Raw genomic sequence first — 22003 nt, forward strand, 5'->3', positions numbered from 1 at the left:
ATTTAGGTCTATAATCTATTTGCAGTAAATTTTTATATATGGTTGAGGTAAGGGTGAAGAATGATTTTTTTTTTTCTTTTTGGCATTTGGCTATCCAGTTGTTCCCCCACCATCTGATGAAAAGATTAGCCTTTTCCCATTGAATTGCCGTGATACTGTCAGTTAATTGATGTGATCAGTTCTTCAGTTACAATTAGAAAGGGCTGTGTCCGGACAGACCTAGGTTTGTATTTGCAGAGTCAGGAAGGCGGGGTATTGTTGTGGGAGTTTTCTCCGGAGATTGATGTAGAGGGGTGTGCCTCAGGAGAAGCATTTGCCTCTCTCTTGTTAAAATGTTGCAGAATTTTTGTAGAGGCTTTTTCCCCCCAAATAAAAACATGTTATAAAAAGTCATTGACAACTGTGGAGCAGTGAGCAAAAGGAGCCTGCGGGGCAGGAAGCAGACCCAGGAACAGGAAATTTTATCGCTTTGACAAGGTCAGAGGAAGGGGGAAGATAATCTCCTACATGTGACAAGATTTCCAAAGAGTCACAAAGCTAATGGCACGGTGCCAGTTACGGTGAAAAGCCTTAGAACTAGAGCAATAGCTGCCTGTCAGAATGGACCTTGGGGTCGGACAGAAGGGCAGAAGGTTAAATACGGGATTCCCTCCTTGGAAGCTGGATACCCTTGTGAGAAACACTCAGTCTTCAGGCCGGCAGCGGACTGCTGAAAGTCCGCTCCCGAATAACGTGCATCTTTCAGAGGGCCTGACAGCCGGCGGACACACTTGCTCAGAATGTAGCTTCCATACCCTGTGCTTCTGTGTGGGTGTTGAAAGGAAGACGAAACAAATACGTTTTTAAAAAATTAATCAACACGCAAGTTTATAGCAGCATTATTCACGACAGTCAAAAGATGGAACAACCTAACTGTCATCAGCAGGTTAATGGATAGACAGAGGGTACATCGCCGCAGTAGAATACTACTTGGCCTTTTTTACTCGGTCTCAGAAAGGAAGGAAATTCTCACACATGTTACAACATGGATGAACCTCAAAGACGTTATGCCGAGTGGAAGAAGCTGGTCACGAAAGGATAAATTTTTACATGATTCCACTCACGTGAAATATGTAGTGTAGACAAATTCACGGAGACACAGAAGTAGAATGCAGGTTGCCAGGGGCTAGGACGAGGAGGAATGGGGAGTTAGTGTTTAATTGGTACAGATACTTTTTTTTTCTTTTCTGATTTTTTTTTTTAAGTAAGCGCTACACCCAACATGGGGCTCAAATTCATACCCTGAGAGCAGGAGTGACATGCTCTACCAACTAAGCCAGGCACCAGATCCTACTTCTTAAAATTTTTGTGCTGTATACCTTATTCTCTATCTTATAGAAATAATAATTACTTAAAACATCCAAGTCTTATTTCCAGAATATTAACATGGTTGAAATGATACAACACTTGACTAAGAACTGATTTGAGAAATGTTGGTATTTTCTTAGACTCTTGGATTTCCCTTTAGCTTTGTTGATAAATTTAAGATGAGGAATGAGAAGAAAAATACTAGTGTTTTGAATGGATTTCTCTTTATATCTGTTCCTGATAATCAGCATTTTATGATAACCTAATTTGAAGGTGAATTTACTTTTAGTGTTCTATAATTGACCATAAAGCTATTCATAGTCACTGGCACTTGAGCTGTTAGGATGTTTCAGAGGTTAGTGATTAGAGCAACCTGTGTATAAACAAAGGTTACATAAAGCCTATTTTCTCTGAAAATTTTAACATTCAGAAGAATTAGGTTAGTTGTTGCCAGTACCAAGTACCAGTAAAGTACAGATGTGATTAAATATCATTCACTTGCAGCAATACCAGTAAGATGTGGTGTCTTTTTTTTTTCTTTTTAGCGTAACAGTATTCATTGTTTTTTGCACCACACCCAGTGCTCCATGCAATCCGTTCCCTCCCTGATACCCACTACCTGGTTCCCCCAACCTCCCACCCCCCGCCCCTTCAAAACCCTCAGGTGGTTTTTCAGAGTCCGTAGTCTCTCATGGTTCACCTCCCCTTCCAGTTTCCCTCAACTCCCTTCTCCTCTCCATCTCCCCTTGTCCTCCATGTTATTTGTTATGCTCCACAAATAAGTGAAACCATGTGATACTTGACTCTCTCTGCTTGACTTATTTCACTCAGCATAATCTCTTCCAGTCCTGTCCATGTTGCTACAAAAGTTGGGTATTCATCCTTTCTGATGGAGGCATAATACTCCATAGTGTATATGGACCACAGAAGATGTGGTTTCTTATAATAAATGACTGATCCATGTTTAGAGTTGAGCTTGATTGTGTGTGTGTGTGTGTGTGTGTATATGTGTTTTCTATATATATATATATTTTTTAATGCTCTCATTTTAAATATGTACTTGGTATTTTGTTTCCAGAAGGGGACCATCTGGACCAAGATTTGGACCTAGAAATGATAAAATTAAGCAGTAAGTTTCTGAGATACTCATTGGCTTAAGTGATTATCCTATCTCTATGTGGACTGAGGGTTGGCAGTCTGCAGCCTGTGAGCCAAATCTGGTTGCTGCCTATTTTTGTGAGTAACGTTTTATTGGAACACAGCCATGCCTGTTTGTTTGAAAGCAAACTATAGTGGCAGATTTGAGTAGTTGTGACAGAGACCTTATGGCCCACAAAATCTGAATATCTATTATCTATCTGGCCCTTTACAGAAAAAATTTGCTGAGCCCTGATACAGACTTAACTATAACTACTGGATTGTAAAAAGCCAATAATTCTTTTTATTTTTGCAAAATTACCTCTGAATAATGGTTAATGAAATCCAATTCCTGTGTTGGTTTTTCCTAACTCGATTATTTTCTGTCAAATCCATTTATTTAGCATAATCTCAGTGTCCTTTTTGGTTTTAAATCTGTTGCTTGATTCCCGTTTTCAGAATTAATAGAAGTAATGTAATAGATTTAGTTTTTCGAAGCACAATATTTTTTATATTCCTTCAGAATTTTTTCATATCTGCTACTTATCCTAATTCCTATATTAATCTAAGATTTATAGATAGCTAAGTAGTTTTCAGTGTAAAGCTTTTTCTGTGTATGTTGGTGGTGGTAGGTTGGTGGGTAATGCTATCGTAAACGTACCTGATGTTAGAGGGAACAGTGAAGTAGCCCTGGAAATTGACTGAGTTTTGAGGACTAGTCACGGACAATAAACTAAATGGCCTGGATTCGGATCCGAAGAGGGATAGTCCCTGCTCTCATTCAGGATACGGCCGGCGCCCAGTGGGACGGGTGCTGTAACAGGAAATCAAGCTATTGGTCAGATACTCGGGCTTTAGTCAGGTAGCTGTTGGTGTGAAAAAAAAAAAAAAGTCCACACTTGATCTAATCCTAGCTAATGGATTCTGTAATACAGAACCAAGGTTCCAGAAAACTGATTTGACTGCTAGACAGGATGTTTTCATTTTCTCTTGCTATATAACATTGCCCTGAACTTAGCAGCCTAAAACAACATACATTATCATCTCACATTTTCCGTGGGTCCAGGAGTTCGGTCACTGCTTAGGTGGGCCCTCTGCACGGGGTCTCACAAGCCAGAAATCAAGGTGTTGGCTAGGGCTGGGATCTCACTCAAAGCTCCTGACCGACATTATATGTTTATTAAAATAAATAAATTAATTAAAAAAAAAAAAAAGCTCCGGACCAAGCTCAGGTAGTTGTTGCCAGAATTACTCTTCTTGCAGAAGTAGAACTCGTGGTACTTGCTCCTTCAAGGCCAGCAGAAGAAAGTCCCAGCTGCTCCAAGGCTCTGATCTGGCCAGTAAAGCTACAATGAGCTACTTACATTCAGGCAGTTCATTATGTACGTAGAGTAACCAGACTCTCTGGGGTCTTGTCTACACACCAAAAATGATGACTCCAAAACAAAAGGGGCTGCATGGCTGTGATGGGAGTTGTAGGATGCCCTGTGACAAAGGAGCCAGTTCGGCCCTGTAGCTCGGTGCTTTGTGGTCCACATATAGGGCCTGCGGAAGAAGCTTCCGTACATCATCAGAACCTGGGAGGTGGTAAGAAATTGTCTTGTGACAGTCTAGGGAGATGAGTGGGAGATGGCCTCACAGGCCATTCATCTTGTGTTCTGGGAGGATTGCGAAGCATTCGGGGTCATGGGGATGCCATGGCAGAGCTGTTCCTCTGCACTGAGGCAGAGTGACTTCGTACCCACCCATGTAGGTCATGTACCTAAATTGCCCTCCGAAGAGGACTCCACTGATGACACACTTGGTTTTTGTCCTGACAGTGTGCTTTGTTCCTGTGTGATACCCTCCTGCAGAGTGAGCCTAGTACCGAGTGTGGCTTATTGAGTCTTTTGAAAATGGTTTTCCAGATGAGCCCAAACCACTCCTGGGCATCGAAAACAAAGTGTCTGTGTTAGCACGTGCCAAGCACATACACACATGAGTGTTTATGTACAAACTAAGGAGCACGGTATCTTTGGTGATCACAGAATTTTAGAACAGTAGGGATTATGAGTAAGTATAACGGTTCTCACTCTAGAGCCAAAGGTTTGCCAGACTGAGAAGGTGATCAGTCTCCAGAACGTACATATTCAGCCTCGTGGGCCCAAACTCATGAATGCAGATTTCATTAGGGCATGACTCAGTGTGTGCGCCCTAAGTGGCCTAAGATGGTGGAGCACAGCCTGCCACACAGCTTGCCTGTGGACGAATATCTGGTATTAGTTGAGTAACCAAAATTGCTAGCATGGTGAGTTTCTTAAATTGCGCTGTCACTACTTAGTTTGTAAATTTAATACAGGGTATGTCCTGCTGCTGGGTCAGCAACATTGTGGCTTCATTCTAGCTTGATTGGCATTTTGACACCAGATATTCCCACGAAAGTACTCAACATCACTTTTTATGGAAGAATTTTTTGGTGAAGGATTTAAAATATTCACATGCCTATATAAAATGTATGATTCTCTTTGGAACGTTTTCTTTGCTTTTCAGTTAAATTATAGCTTTATAAATGCACTTCTAGTGAATTATAGGCATCCTCTTTTGGGGTAGGGAATTTCCTAACTATAGTTTTGGTCCAGTCAGTTTAACTTTATAAAAAAGGTCCCCAAGGAATGTTCCATGATGCAACAGAAATATATATATAGTTGCAAAAATACAGCTAACCTTCTTTAGTCAACAGTACCTTAAAAAGCCACAAGATGGGGGTGTTAACTATGAAAATAAGTTTTTTTTCTTTAGAGTATTTGTTGCAGAGCATGATTTTTCTTTTTCTGATAGAAGATCATTGACATTACGCATGCTAAGTGTTAGGTGTTGGTGCTATGTGTTTAAAAAACATTGTTACATCTAATTCTCACAAGTGAGAGATGATCATTTTCATTTAAAGGTGAGGAAGTAAGACTCAAGGGGGCTTGCCATGGACACTACTACCCCATGCAGTTTCCCTGTTGATAATTGGAATAGAGGCATTTCAGGAATACAGGTGCAGTCAGGCTCTAAGGATGATTTAAATCAACACTGGAATATCTTTTCCTTTCTGTATATCTTTATCTTTTCCTGGGTATGTTCTCTCTTGTGTCCCTCTTTCTGCCATATGACTCTCCTTTAACCGGAAATGATATAAATCTCCACACCCTCCTTTACAAACTTGTTTTTCCTTTGAGTTCTTAATTGTCTGTTTTAGTTTATAGCATCATTTCCTGACAGTTGCTCAAATTACAAATCTCTCTACCCTTTTCCTGCTTTTACCCTTTCTTGCCCCAACTTCTTCACTAGTGTCCAGTTAATCACCTGGCGCCTGAAGTATCCCCTCCTCTTACATATTATCCCTTAGCCTAGAACTTCCCCACTGTCAACCTCCTTCATTACTCTGCCCAATTCACACTTACCCCTTAAAACTCATTACCAGGATCTTGCTGCCATCTCTGTCGGACCCAGGCTGCACTGCTGATGCCACAGCTTCCTTCCGTTATGCCGCCCACTGCGCGTGGGTAGAATCACGGATCCTGGTTTTCCCCAGTAGACTCTAATCTTCCTGAAGATTGGACTTAAACCCTTCACATTGGTGTCCTCAATAAATAGTATAATAATAACTCCTTAATAAATGTTTTTTTGAATGAATGAATGCCTATTTCTACCAGGCATATTTCACATGACCTAAGAAATAAAAGGATGAGTGGGACAGTCTCTGCTTTTAAGGCATTTAAAGTGTAATAATAAGGATAAGATCAACATAAAATATAAGTAGAGATCAGTATTGTAACTGCTATGAAAATGTGTAATATCATGGGCGATATGTTAGCATTTGTTTTTAAAGAATTATCCTTTATATTAAAATAAGTAGATAATTTTTTATAGAAGTTGCATTCTGGGCATGAGAACATCTTGAAATACAGAAACACAATTAAGAGATTTTCCATTCAATAAAGGTTATACAATAGAGGGCTTAAGAGTGTTATACCAGCGGACAGTAATATGTGAAAGAGAAAGTAGCTATTTGTTAGTTAATCCTTAGCAGAAAAAATAAAATGTTGGTTGATTTCTCTTAGTGAGAGATTTATTACATGTGTGCCATGTTGTTGAGGTAATACCCTTAGGTTTCTGACAATCTAGTAAAAATTAATCTGGAATTCTATGGGTTCTGTCCCAGTTAATCTGCCTTTATCCATGAGGTCTTTTGCTTATGGGGATTCTAGGACCATAGTTACTTTTTCAGTTTTTTTGTTTTTGTTTTAAAATGTGTAGGGCATAAGTATCCGTAATAGCCATGATCTGATCACGGGGAGGGGTGCAGTCTGTGTTGCCCACACCCACCCTGCAGTACTGCCTTACTGTAGGCTCTTACCATCTCTTGCAAATGACAAAAAGTAACCACCTTGGGAATTTCAAGATTGGTCCTCGATGAACAATAGCTGTATCTCTGTTACAGTTCTCAGAGTTCAGTGGAGGCCTCTACGTTCCCTGCCTTACATCTTTCTCAAGTAACTGGGTATGCTTTGCAGGACTTATACCCAAATTGTTGGCCTATTCAACAAATGTTCATTGAACAGGTGCTCCGCCCCAGGCACTGTTGCTGATTTGGGGGTTGCAAAAGTGAACAAAGTGGGCAAGGCTTCATTGTTCATCAAGCTTAGCTTCTAGTGGGGGAAAGGCAGGAAACAGGTATGTACTTTCACTTAGTGTTAGATGCGTTCGGTAGAGAAGTGGGACAGAGACAGGCTGTGTCACAGCTCTGAAGGTTCATTCAGTGCACTCATTCCACATTTGAACGTAAGTTCCATGAGAGCTGGGATTGTCTGCGTTGTTCATTCCTGTCTTAAAAACAACGCATAGTGGGCTCTCATTGATTACTGAACACATTAATTGCTTAAGTGTTTGTGCCATTATTCTTATATAGGATGAACATCTTTAGCTCTTTGTTTAGGTGATTAGAAATTGCAACAAGCCATCTTAGGGATTCAGAGGCTTTTTCAGATCTTTTTGGGCAGAAAAGAGTTCTGTGTGTTGTGGCTTGGTTGTACTTCAGTCTGATGTCCTTCTGTAGGATCTATGTGGGCAGCACAGAATTCTGGGGAGCTGTGATGAGCCCTGAAGTCCATCTGTGGATAATCAGAGGGTTTACATGGTACTTTTCAGCTAAGAAGAAGGGGCTGTCATCAAACATAGTAATTGCTGCTTGAATCTGAGACTACTTCTGAACCCACCTATGTCTAAATGGGTCTTCATTTTGATTTTAAAGCAAACTTTGACGATACAGGTCTTCAAAGGGAAGAGGTAAAACTCTTAAAATTATGCATCCATACCTCACCCCTGACTCACTGGGGAATAGAGGGCAGAGACAGGCGTATATTGTGAGGTTTTATCTAAAACAGTGTAGGTGGTAATTGACACAATTCTTTCTTCCCCAATTAGAAACAACAATTGCATATCCTTATATGTGTGTGTTTATGGAAAGTATATTTTTTATATATATATATGTGTATGTATGTGTGTATGTGTGAATATATATGTGTGTATGTATACATATACATATATATATATATATATAGTTGCTAGCCCGCAATCCGGTACATTTTAAATATTATTTGAGTAGTAAGAACCATGAGTTCACTTTATTTTTCCTTTTAAATATTTCACTGGCATGGCCATTTTATGAGGTAATTTAAAATAATTTTTGTCTAAGAGAACAGAAGAAAACTAAATACTAAATTATTAAACATTTCTGTGTTTGTGTACTCAAGGTAAGTCCTGAGAGGAGGCAGCTAAGAACCAATTAGATGAATGAATGAATGAAGATTAAGTCTTTAGTAAACAGTCTGAAATTTGGTTAGAATAGGCCCTCATCACCTAACATAAAGGAGGAAATTATATTTTCATTTTGAAAAACAGCAAAAAATGTTTCCTCTCTTCTCTCTCTTGGGTGCTTCAGAACCTTCCCGGCTGTGCCCTTCTTAAACCTGTTTGTTTAAGAGAAAACTGATGAGCAGAGAACAGTTACACCTGGACCCTCAGCGTACATTTCCAGCTTGGAAAGCGAGTACTGTCATAAGCTAATCGCACACCCAGGCAAACTACTTTGTTAGCCTTAGTGTGTAAACTGCAACAGAATTTAGGTTATAGCTGCATCTGTGGGATGGCTCAGTAGCCTAAGGAAAAGAAAATGAAAGTGATTACTTAGAGTTAAGCTATTTGACTAAGATCTGCAGTTACTGAACACTGGGAATTTGTAGGGACAGGGCTAACCTATCTTTAAGTTAAATATAACTTTCACTTATAGTCTCTTTAATTTCTTGAGTACTCAAGGCCACGAATGGAAGGGCTGTGCTACCCAGCCTTCACTTAAACATTTTATAATTGAGTATTTTTCTGAAAACTTGCTATTTTCTATCATGGAATTTTTCTGATGAATGTTTCAAAAATTACAAAATGCTCAAAAGAAAAAATAATTTTTAAATCTTTCTTTTAAACTAGTGTTCAGAATCAGGTGGATGAAGTTATTGATGTCATGCAAGAAAATATTACAAAGGTAATTGAAAGAGGGGAGAGACTAGATGAACTACAGGACAAATCAGGTACAGATACTTCATATATTTCTTGATATTATTAATTTGTGTTGTGATAGTTTATTTCTCCTTCCATTTCTCTAGCCAGAATTTAGGAATCGTGGTTTAGGAAAATGATACTTGGTTCTTAAGTTTGTGATTTTAGTATTTTAACTTTAGCTCCCTTTACTTGAATCACCTTATTGCATTAATTGTTGGGTTGAGAATGGAAAATTTTTAAATTTATTGTTGAACAGTTAGAGTAGAATTTATTTTTGCCTTATGCTCATGAGCACTGTATTTCTTACGATCTCAAGAAGGAAAAGTCTGATCACTTCTTTTCAACACTTATGTCAATCTTAATTTGGTATTTTTATCTTAGGCTCTTTCTGATAACTTAGTAACATTTCTTTATTGACAAACGTTAGTCTCTGTACTTTTAACAGTTACTGGCACATGTTCGCTTCTCAAATATTGTTTCAGTGATGAAGGACTAAATACCTCACTCATCCTTGAAAGACTTATCGAACCACAAAACTTATTTAACCACTTTTAAAATTCGTTGTTTTACTTCAGGCCGTTTCACAGTTTATTTATCCATTGTCCTGTTAAATGTTTGAGTTTCAGATCTTTTTCACTATTAAACAGGTTTGTAGTGGGCATGCTTGCACATGTCTCCTTGTATGCGTGTATGAAAGTTTTCTCTATGTAACTAGGAATACATGGCTGTTTATTTATTTATTTTTAAAGATTTTATTTATTTATTTGTCAGAGAGAGAGAGAGGAGAGAGAGCTAGCGCACAAGCAGGCAGAGAGGCAGGCAGAGGCAGAGAGAGAAGCAGGCTCCCCACCAAGCAAGGAGCCCAATGCGGGACTCATCCCAGGACACCGGGATCATGACCTGAGCCGAAGGCAGCAGCTTAACCCACTGAGCCACCCGGGCGCCCCTAAATTGCTGTTTAGTAGGGGACAGATATTTTCAGCTTCACTAGATACTGTCAGATTATTTGAAGCCCTTAGATCTCTGCCAGGTTTTTATCCTTACTAGCTGTATGTGAGAGTTCCTACTGTTCTACATCCTCAGTACAACTGATACTGTCCCAGCAAAAATAAATAAATTTCATTATTTTACTTCAAAATCAGTCACTTTTTGTATCTTCTAAGAATCTGACCTTTTGTACATGCCAGTTTTTTTCATAGGTGTGTCAAGTATTTTAATTTTTAAAGAGTATTTTCTTATCAGAATTCAGAAATTTATGTGAAAGCATTGAGACCCTGGGAAAAATAACCTACAGTCATTTTTTGCTTCCATGCCCACCACCACCACCACCCCCACGCCCCGGCCAGTACAGATTGCCAGAGTTTGTGGGTGGAGGAAAGGGAGGATGTTGTTTTCATGCTTAAAAGGGACTACGTTTGCAGGAGTAGAAATTAATATTTTCTTGTCTTTGTGTGACTAGATAAAAGAATCCTGTTATGTCGTTTAATCCTTCTCTCCATCCTCTATGTGATATAGAAAGCTTATCGGATAACGCAACTGCTTTTAGCAACAGATCCAAACAACTTCGAAGGCAAATGTGGTGGCGTGGATGCAAAGTAAGTCAGAACACTGGGTCAGTTGCCCAGCGTCTCGGGGGTCTTCAAAGGCTAGAGGGCCTCTGGATCTGAAGCTCTGTGAGGACGGGGACTACCACTGCCTTGTTTATAATAGCTGCCGAACTTGGGGCATGCTGGGACTCAGCAGATATTTGTTGAATTAATAGTTTTGGGGACAGGAATAACTAAAGGAATCAAGCAGTCCCACCTTTTATTAATAATTTAGCTACTTATACTCTTACTACTTTCTAAGAAATATAAAGTTTTCATGTTGTTATTAGTACCTTTTTGGAGCAACTTAAAGTGTTACAGAGATATTAAAAAGATGGAATGGAAGCTAGAGAATGGAATGGGAGCTAGAGAAAAATACAGTTTTCTGTCAGAAGGGAAAAAAATAAAACCAGCTTATGTGTCAGAATCCATTATGACAAATGAAGCTTTTTTTTTTTTAAGATTTTATTTATTTATTTGACAGACAGAGATCACAAGTAGGCAGAGAGGCAGGCAGAGAGAGAGAGGAAGGAAAGCAGGCTTCCCACTGAGCAGAGAGCCCGATGCAGGGCTCGATCCCAGGACCCTGGGATCATGACCTGAGCTGAAGGCAGAGGCTGAACCTACTGAGCCACCCAGGCGCCCCGACAAATGAAGCTTTAAAAAAGTTTCACTATCTTTTATTATTCCAGAGAAATAAGAGAAATGTTTAACAAGGAAAAATATGAGAATATATACATTAATATATTTTTGCAAAACATTTTATAGAAATGAATTTGCCTCTTAAATACGTCTACTAAGCATTAAACAGCAAATGTTTTGTCTACGGCCATACCACCCTGAATGCGCCCGATCTCCTAAGGCTAAAGCAGGGTTGGGCCTAGTTAGTACTTGGATGGGAAACAGCAAATGTTTTACGATTTTTATCGTGAATTTCATGTCACATGAGCAATTTTTTTCCTCCCAATTTTTGAGTTTGTTGAAAATCTTAGACATAAACTCATTGTTTTTAATCTCATTTTCATGCTTAGTGGTAACTTTATAAACTTGCTGTTGCCTTATGCTAAGGATTTCTTCTGAGAATTTCCTTGGATTTACTTGGTTTTGTCTGTTGACCTGTTGAATCAGCTTACTTTCAGAAATAGAACGGAGGAAAGAATCAGGTTTCATTGTTCCCCTTGTCAGGGATTTTAATTTTGGCTTAAATTTTTATTCTTTAAAAAATAAATTTCCCCTAAGTTTTCCATTTTTATAGATGTTCTCTACTCTGTAGTCTGATTTAGAAGACCAAAGGGTCCATGAGCCTCTCACTTCCTTTCCCCGTACACACACGTGACCCATTCACATAGTCACAAAAAGATGACCATAATGTGCATTTTGCCTAGATTTTCTTAGCCATATCTAAATCAGATCAGAGGAACAGTATGCTTTTTTTTTTTAAAACAGTGTATATTTAAGGAGAAAAATTGAGTTATATTTTTAAATTACATTTGGATTATATTTCTGAATAGTCCTTACATCACTGCCATTTTCTGGATTGACTTAGATGAGTTAGGAAAGGATAAGGACAGGGATATAAGGACAGAAGTCAGATCAGAGGTTGCCAATGGCTAAGAGTAGGGAGGTGGATACTGACTAGAACAGGTCATTAGGGAACTTTTTGGAGTGATGGAAATGCCTTATGTTTGACAACTATACATTTGTCAAAACCCACCAAAATGAACTTTAAAAGCGTGAATTTTCCTCTAGATAAGGTATATTTCAATACACCTGACTTTAAAAATAAGTGAACAAAATTATCCAATAGGTGAGGTGGGAGAATTTCAACATTGTTTTGTTATCATAATTAATAATTCTAATAGGCACCTGGTATCCAAATTGCAAAGCTCCCATGTGTTCTCTTAGGCACTTTGTTCTTGTCATAAATGTGATGCCACTAAAATGTTACCAGTAGCTCTAGTTTAGAAACATTAAAGCTGCTTCTGGTTGCTGTTTCTGATGCTCATGTGCTTATAGTAGTGGGTATCTTTTTTTTTTAGTTAATGAATCGTCTTTAATCAGTTGTCTGTGAAATGTTTGATAAAATCAGACTTGCATTTGAATTCATCGGGAAAATCAAACCGATTTATATAGTTTATGCATTTTAGGATTAAATGAGGAATGTGACAACTTTACATAGAGCTGTGAGCTGAAAATATTAAGCAGCTAAGTACTACCTTAAGGTTTCTCCTCTCAACTGTGAAACTGGCCAAGAGTGCTCTTAGGCAAGTTATTTATTAAATCAGGTTATTAAATGAGGACTATATCCTCAAAAGGGAGACAAAAATGCCAAGAAAGAGAGTAAGGGGCACAAAAACTAATAGAATTCTCATATACTTTGAGACGAAGTGCTATAAAAAAATGCCACCTTATGCGGAGAGAATGAGTTACATTAGATGCCTGTGTTACTCATCGTATCCTGACACTTGTGAACAGAGTTGCTAAAATTTCATACTCTTCTTGGCCTCATATTAGAAATAAGCATGAGAAATCATAGACAAAGTGTTCAAGCCAATGAAGGCTTTGATTCTTACTGTTTACTGTGCAGTATAGCCTTGAACATAAAATCCAGGCAAAAACTCCTGAATCTGGGAACTCTGATTATTTATAAAAAGATGCAAATAGTCAGCGAGTTCACATGTGAAGAAATTGGACAAGCTTTCAAGGGATAAGCCTATTCATTGATGAGTTAGTATAATGCAATAAAGAACGAATATTTTTGACTTTATTAACAAGTCAAACATTAATACCTATCTTAATGCCTTCTTGTGTCTTGTAGATAAAAGCCATCATGGCTTTGGTTGCTGTTATCCTTTTGCTAGTGATTATCAGTAAGTATTTACTATATTAGTAATTTTGGGCAGTATCATTTGTTTTAGAGTTCATTCTAATTTCTCTTATTTTCAGTTGACCTAGTTTGATTATGTCAGGACTGAGTAAAGACTTCTGACCCAGACCAGGACCTCTTATCCTACTAGAGTCTGTAGATCTCTGAAAATGTCCTTAAATTGTATGAAAAATTTTATTGTGAATATGCGTATGCACATTTTTATGGGGGAGAGAGTCTGTATCTTTTATCAGATTCTCAGAGAATCCTGCCTACTCCCCCAACACACACACCCACAAATACAGGGCTAAGCTCTTTGTTCAAGGCCAAAGGTGGTGACTGTTACATCTTCTATTAACTTCAGGTATGGAAGTTTTTAATTTCATAATACTGTTCGGAGGACAAGTCCAAATAGATTTTCTCCATATAATGGTTTTTTGTTGTGTTGTTTTGGTTTGGTTTCAGATTTGAACTTGATTTCAATCAAGTTAAAACTTAATTCTTCTCTTTTTTTCCCCATAATGTTATTAAAGTTAGATCATTTTTATTACCTCCTTTTCTCCAAGGCCTCTTTACCTGTGTTTATAGGGATTTTATGAAGATACATAAGGTGTCTCAAAATAACCATTTGAAAAACTCTGTGGTGATACTTTTTTCTTTTTTAAAGATTTTATTTATTTATTTGACAGAGCACAAGCAGGGGAAGCAGGAGAGGGAGAAGCAGGGAACCCACTGTGGGGCTCCATCCCAGACCTCTGGGATCATGACCTGAGCCGAAGGCAGACACTTAACTGACTGAGCCTGAGACTCTTTTTTTTTTTTTTAAGATTTATTTATTTGACAGATCACAAGTAGGCAGAGAGGCAGGCAGAGAGAGAAGGGAGGAGGAAGCAGGCTCCCTGCTGAGCAGAGAGCCCGATGCGGGGCTCGATCCCAGGATGCTGGGAACATGACCCGAGCTGAAGGCAGCGGCTTTAACCCACTGAGCCACCCAGGCGCCCCTGAGACTCTTTTTAAACAGGAAAAATTTGTTCGTGAATTCTGTGTTTGTGGCTTCACCTAAAACACTGATGTGTAAACCAGAAATCAGTCCTGGAGGTCCTTCCCCGATTTGTTGGCAGCTGTGTTCAGAGCAGTGAAAAATCAGCCTCCTGCAGTGTATGTTCCCAGCTGATGTCTAAGCAGGCCATGCTCTGCCTTTCTAGTTTCAGCTCTCATAAACAAGTCTTTCTAAGTCTATTTAGTGCCCCATTCCTCACATTTTTGTGCATTTTGTTGTATGAGTTCTCTGTTGAAAGTGGTCCCCAAGCATCGTGTTAAAGTGCTGGCTAGCATTGCTGAGCTCAAGAACGCAGCGATGGGCCTTCTGGAAAACACCTGTGTTCGATAAGCTTCATTTAGGCATAAGTTATAGCGCTGTTGGCCAGAAGTTCAATGTTCATGAATCAACAGCATATATAAAGGTTATCTTTGAACAGAAACACAAGGTTATATATGGACTGTTTGACAAAAATGTAACCAGAGGCTTGCAGGAATTTAACCCTGTATTTTCTGCAGGAACGCGGGTTTATTATTCACTAATTGAGTATTTGTGGTGACTTTACTGCACATACCAAGAATCAACCATATATTTGTGGTGGATAATTTGGAAAATGTGGAATAAAGTATAAAGAAGAAAATAAAATTCAGCTGTAATCCTACTACACAGAGATAGCCACTGTTAATATAAGTATCATGTATACATCAAGTTTTTTCCTATTAAGATATTAAGCATGTTTTTCAAAAACTAATGTATATATACTTTAATATTATTTAATAACCTGTGAAAATATGTTTAAAATCTTCAACATTTTAAAAATATTGTAGCAGCTGTATGCTATGGTAATACCATAATCTGTTTGATCAAAATGCCAATTTAGTGGCCCCTGGCTGGCTCAGCCAGTAGAGCATGTGACTCTTGGTCTTGGGGCCGCAACCCGTGTTGGGTGTGGAAATCATTTAAAATCTTTAAAGAAAAAAATGCCAATATTAGTCGTTTAGTTTGTTTTATGATATTTTTGCTTATCATTCCCATTTGTTATCTTTCTTCTCAGATAAAAGTTCCTCCCTGGGGCTCCTGGGTGGCTCAGTCAGTTCAGCGTCTGACTCCTGATTTCAGCTCAGGTCATGATCTCAGAGTTGTGAGATGGACCCTTACGTTGGGCTCCGCGCTCAGTGCTCAGCAGGGGTCTGCTTGAGATTCTCCCTCTTCCCCTTCCTGCCTGCCCCATGTACACATGTTCTCTCTCTCTAAAATGAATAAATAAAAAGCTCCTTCCTCATTACCTATTTCCAAAAGTAGACTCCTACATTTAGGAATACTGTTTTTAACGTACCATCTGAATCTGATTTTGACGTGTTCCTTTTTCACTTTTTTCTCTTGCAGTTCTTACAGTCTTGAAATACCGTGCTTGATTTGGTGACAGAGATCTTCATTACACAAAATCTGGGACAACAATAATAAAAGATTGCTGCATAATTTAAATGAAACTTATGTATATAACTTTCAAAACTTCTTTTTCAAGAAACTAAGAGGCAAGTATCACTTCAAATTGGAGCATTGAGAATGTCCAGTTTTCTTCTTCCCTTCGAACAAAATGTGTTTTAAAAAATTATGTTTAAGGCAAAGATAACCAGCCTCTCTTTTGCCATATTCCAAGGATCTAATTTGAAACTAGATACTTGCCAGTTCATTGTTTGTACATGGAATTAAACAGTGATCACAATATTTCATACTGTTCCTGTAAGGACTTGCATTATTGCATCGACATGGGGGTCAGACTGGGAGTCCAGAAGCCTTTGTAGAGTACTAAAACATGCATAGCCATTCCATCAATATTTGCAAGATTCTTCTCACATTACGATTGCTTTGCAAGCAATTTCCACATGTTTATGGGTGTAACAAAGGCTAAATGTAAATGTTGCTGCCTTCAGCTATAACTAAAACATTCCAGTAAACCTATTTTTGACTGTAAAAGGGAATGTGTAGTAATTTTTTGGCATATGGATTATGGAAGTGGAAAACTTAAACAATACAAAAAGCGTAGTATGGCACCATAAAACTGGAGATAATAAAATTATTGGAGAACATCATTGGAGTGTTTGAAAATGAACAGCATGGTCCAGTCTGTTTCCAGTTAGCCTCCAATAAGGAGGAGCCACACCTAATGTGAGTAAATGAAATCCACAGGTAACTTATTCTCTAACCTTACTTTGATAGCTTCCCTCTTTAACTTCAACTAGTCCCTCTGCCAGAAGTGCTCAAAGTAGCAAAATCATCTGCTTAGAATTTGCTACTTTTGCATTTCCTAATCATCTCCTGAGAGATGCATGTTGTATAGTCAAATGTCAAATTAGCCAATAGTGATGCGTCTAGAAAGTCAGGAGGTAATCATCCATCATCAGTAACCAAATAGCTAGAGTCACCATTAATCTAAATTTGTTTTTATAGCAATAAAATGTAATGTTAACGTTAAAATGTGCCAACCTCCTTGTGTTGTTTAGACAAGTCAAAGTGAAAAGACATAGTCCTCAAATGTGTTCGAGGAGGAAGCTTTATAATAAAATTGGAGGTCTTACAGAAACTTGTGCACATACGTATATAACTAAATTTGAAATGCGGTCAATAGAAGACCCAGTATTGAAACAGGAAAGACAAATGATCCTGTATAGGTTTTATTTCTTTGGTCATTTTAATTCAGAATGTATGAAACATAGAATCTGTTTTTGTTTTTTTAAAAATTCTATAGGAATAGTACTAAGAGGCAAAAATATTCTGTTTAAATGGAAAGAAATATGAAGGGAGAAAGCACATTAGTAGCTACTCAAGACACCTGCAAGTTACGCTAAGTTTGATAGTCTGATACCACTTCGAAGAAGATAAATGTCTTACATACCAGGGGGTTTTGTCACTGGTCTCTGTACTCTTCGTAAATATCAATCAATGTAAATAACAAAAGAAATACGAAATCCTTTGACTAAATAGGATGCCCAAGAAAATGAGCATTTTTAGAATCTTAGTAGCTAATACAGTTCAGGAATGGAAATGTTTTAACGGGATGGACAGGATCAGTCCTAAGCTATATGTCTGTCTTTTATTTGGGATTGGCACTAGACTCATCAGTGGCTGTTTTTCCATGATAGCAGTGAAGATGAAGATTATTTCTCAAAAAGAATCCATGTTTCCAGTGTTTCTTTTAATAAAATATTAAAATTATTTAATTTTAACCATAAAAAATTACAATACCATATATATGTTATTTTCCTTGTATTTAAATATATGTGACAGCCGGAAATACTGGTGGCGAGCACGTCACTCTGTGTTCTAGTGGTGGCTTGGTACACGGTTTATCCTTTTGTGTTTCTTGGTCTTCGTGAGTCCTGAGACCCTTAAAACGGCTGGCATGTTTATGACTTTACCATGGTAATCTTAGAGACACAAGCTTCTTACAATCAAAAAAAAATATATGTTGTTCAAATTGATGTCAGGCCTACCTTCCTTCTTTCCCTTAATCGTTCTTTTTCTCATTCAGCTTAGATCATCCTGCACTTGAAAAATGAAGTTTTACCACTATCAAAACTATCATTATTTAACAGCAACGAAGATCAACAGAAAAATTCAAGTAGCTTTGTAAATACTAGTTGGTATCCAGTGAAAGCAGGTCACTATTTTTATAATGCCTGAAACATACCCTTGTGATTTATGTTTAATTACTGAAGCCTGTTGCCCTGTAGCAGTTTTGTGATTATAACACTGACTGACTGACTCCTTCTGACTATAACCCAGTGTCACTAGTGGTCTTTTGGCTTCTCCATCCTGATAAAGCTCACTGAAAATTGCACTCCGATTTTATGAACTTGGGGGTTTCTTGGTTTAAAGAAAGCTCAGTATTGAAAATGGAACATCTAAAATGGAGGAGGACTAATTAGTTCACAGCAGATAGAGAAATACATGGGTTAGCGCCCTGCAGATCACTTACCATCCAAGTGCTCCGCGTTAGAAGAGAACGTCAGCACTTCTCCGGCAAAATTGGACGTCGTTCCATTCTGTGTAGCAAGAATAAAAAGAAATTGAAATCTCCCATGGTCAATTCCGTCTTCAACATGCTTGCTGCCCTGTCAGCTTTGTCGCCTGCACTTACTCCTGTCTACACGTGTGTCTGTACACGGACTAGAACACATGCGAGATACTGCTCTTTCATGCTGGGAAGGGCTGCCATTACAGAAGGTCCTTAATTGTATTGAGTCTTAACCAAGTCAAGGATAGCTAACTGGTCAGTTTCATGAGTCTAACTTTGTGTTTTCACAATGGGAATGTGACTGAAGTCAATTTTATCTGAGTGTGGAGTAAGGGCATGCATCATCAGTCCAGAGGCATTTCTACATTTGTTTTAGAATGCGTGGTAGTGCTTACATGTGTGCAGGAAATTCTCACAGAGCATTGTAAAGGCGCTGAGTCCGAAGGAACCGAAAGTTACCCTTCTCAGTCTACCCCCTGCTCTGTCCATGGTGTAGCCAAACAGAACCATAGGTCAGACGGATGTGGGACTCGGGCTGTCTTTATAAGTTTGATTTGGTCTTACTCTTTTTCTGAAAATCAAGTAGAAATAAGGGAAGGGGACACAAACTTTGAATCTGGCTCCTGTTTTATTATAAAACTGCTTGGGCAGCACAGGGTTGGGGGGGCGTGGGGGATGGAAAAAACTGCTTGGAACAGGTCAGCAGGAATTGAAAACATGACCAACCTAGTTAGAGTGGGTAAGTGTAAGCTTGTGAAGGCACAGATGATACCATATTTGTGTGTCTCCGCAGCACCCAGCAAAATGCTGTGGACCTGGTACTTTCTAGCTCAGTGTACCTAGGAAACCAAAACGACACCAGTGTGCTCGTACGTGAGAGTCCGCTTCCGTAGTCCTCCCTGCAGAGGTAAGCATGTGATAGTGGCCTTTGGACTTTACCAGGCGATAGTAGGGCTCTTTAATAATAATTGGGTATAGAGAAATCCTGATTTTATAGTATTCCATCAGGTTCTTTTCATTTGAGGAAGTCTCAAATAATGATTTGATTGCAAGGCTAAAAAGTACATTGCATATTTCAGAGATTTTAGTAAAATGTTAAAAATCAAAGTATAAGAAAATTCAGCCACTTGTTTTTTATGCTTTGGGTATGTGTTGTTTGAAATTCCACGTTCTTCTATTTAACCATTTTGAAAAGTGCCTTTGCTGTTTTAAGATGTATGGTGGAGATGAGCAAATGCGATGGTCCTGTGCCCTGGTCTCCGGCTTCTCCGCTCTTTAGAACCACCCTTACCAGTGTTGCAAAGTTTAGAACCTTGTGTTCATGTCAGCTATGTGTTTGTAGCCCCTCCATACTAAACAGTAAAATAAACTTTCATAGAAAACAAAATTAAGCACTTTGGCTTATTCAATGTTACTTGTTGCCTTACCTTTGAAGCGTAGCTCACATGACATCTGGCTGATCGCGCTGATTTAACCCATCCCAGCTTTCCAACAGAGTACGTGGTGGGGGAAAGAAGAGAAAGAGAAAATATTCTGTCACCAAAAAACATGCCCAGTGCACAGCCTATTGATGGAATCAAGGAGGAATTTCCCTGTAAAATCATTGAGTCTCAACTGTGGACAAAACTGGTGGGATACTCCAGCTTTCCCTCAGTCATGTCTGCCTGAAGGGAGGAAGGAGGACAAATTCTCTTAGATGTCCCAGTGAGAAGATCTGGTGGAGCCCTCGGCTGCTTGGCGCTGCCCTTGGAGACAACCAGAGTGATGGTCATGGCATCAACCTCCCTCCACCTACCTACACCTAAATTTAATCTTAATACCCCATGAAGGTATGGCCAGGGGAGGATACTGGGGACAGACTGTGCCCTGAGATGTAGAGTCTCCACAAGTCAAGTGCTGTAGCTAGGAATGGACATGGGAAGCACCGTGGCAACTGCGTTCTGAAAACAACAGTGTTGAATATAATCCAGTCATTTGGTGCGTGAGAGAACCAGTGAGGATGGTCTGATCGTCCCTGAGTCCCCCAGAGTTGCACTTGGTGAATGCCTATTAAACACTAGAAACTACTGTCTGGCGTGTGAGCATCAGCCTGCTTTCCGGCTGCGGGCATCGGAAGGGTTCTAACTAGTCCCCACACGCACAACGGAGCAGGGGCCAAGCACTTACTCTACGTCTTGAGTAACGGACACCCTCTCCTCCGAGGAATCTTCCAGGGTGACACACGTGGGGCCTGTGTACCAAGGGAAAGAGACCGCCCTCCTGGATCACCCCCAGCGGCATGCAAATACGCTGTTGTTTCTTCCTTCCTGATAACCCAACAAGCTCTTCTCCCCACTCAGCCCTCAGCTTCCACCTCATCTCTGCAATGGTCTTTGGAAGACGTTGTCTATGTCTGCTGTCTCAAGTTCTTTTTCACCCATTCCCTTAAGCAGGTCAGCTGAGCCTTGCTCACACGCTCCATCAAACTTAATCTTGTCAGAGTGGCCATGACCTCTGCATTGTGAGATCCAGGAGTCCACACTCAGCCCTCCTTGTCCCACCACAGCAGCCTTTGATGCAACTAATGGGGCTCTTCTAATACAGCTTCCTGGGCTCCATGTCTTCCTACCTCCCTTGTTGCTCTTCTTCTCCCCAACTCTTAACCTTGCACTGCTCCAGGAGTCCGCTCTGGGTCCACTCTCCACACGCACCGCACCCCCTGGAAACCTTACCCCGTCTTAGGCTTCAAAATGGCATGTGTGTGCTGACACCACAAACTTATGTCTCCCATTTGACTTCGGAATTTAGACTCCTCTAATATTCTATTTGACGTCTTTTTTTTTTAAGATTTTATTTTTTTTATATGACAGACAGCACAAGCACAAGAGAGCGCACAAGCAGAGACAGCAAGAGAGAGCACAAGAGGGAGCAGCAGAGGGAGAGGGAGAAGCAGGGTCTCAACTGAACAGGAAGCCCAATGCGGGGCTTGATCCCAAGACCCTGGGATCACCACCCGAGTGGAAGACAGATGCTTAACAACTGAGCCACTGAGGCGCCCCTCTATTTGACATCTTCATGGTTACTCATATCAGATTTAACAAGTGCAAATCAAAATTCCAGTCTGCTCCCCCAGACCCACCCCACAAGCATTCCTTCCCATCTTAGTTGATGACAACTGAATCCTTCCACTTGCCTATGCCAAAAACCATAGAGTCACACTGACTCCAATTCTCTCACAACCCACATCGAATTGGTCAGGAAATCCTTCTGGGCCTACCTTCAAATACAGCACCAGGGGTGCCCGGGTCAGGCTCCACGCTCAGCAGGGAGTCTGCTTGGGATTCTCTTTCCCTCTGGCCCTCCTCCTGCTCGTTCGCTCTCTGTAAAATAAATATAAATAAATCTTAAAAAGTATATTTATATATAGCAACACTCTGGCCAATTCTCAT

The 22003-nt window shown here is 39.5% G+C and overlaps 1 protein-coding gene across 5 annotated transcripts in view; it reads left to right on the forward strand.

Moving 5' to 3' along the window:
- The window catches only part of VAMP4 (vesicle associated membrane protein 4), a 57905-nt gene extending 37952 nt beyond the window's left edge, over positions 1-19953 (forward strand). For 3 of the 5 annotated variants that reach the window (XM_080824052.1, XM_080824050.1, XM_080824053.1), the window contains 5 exons: positions 2426-2476; positions 8995-9095; positions 10582-10661; positions 13471-13522; positions 15944-18038. In XM_080824052.1, coding sequence (XP_080680178.1) covers positions 2426-2476; positions 8995-9095; positions 10582-10661; positions 13471-13522; positions 15944-15972 — 313 coding nt within the window. In that variant the 3' untranslated portion in view covers positions 15973-18038. Of the gene's footprint in view, positions 1-2425; positions 2477-8994; positions 9096-10581; positions 10662-13470; positions 13523-15943; positions 18039-18089 lie in introns of those variants that run through there. The other 2 variants (XM_080824054.1, XM_080824051.1) reach the window with 2 other exon arrangements.
- The last annotated feature ends 2050 nt before the right edge of the window (positions 19954-22003 follow it).

The sequence above is a fragment of the Martes martes genome, assembly GCF_963455335.1.
Source record: "Martes martes genome assembly, chromosome: 15".
In the NCBI taxonomy this organism is placed as follows: domain Eukaryota; kingdom Metazoa; phylum Chordata; class Mammalia; order Carnivora; family Mustelidae; genus Martes; species Martes martes.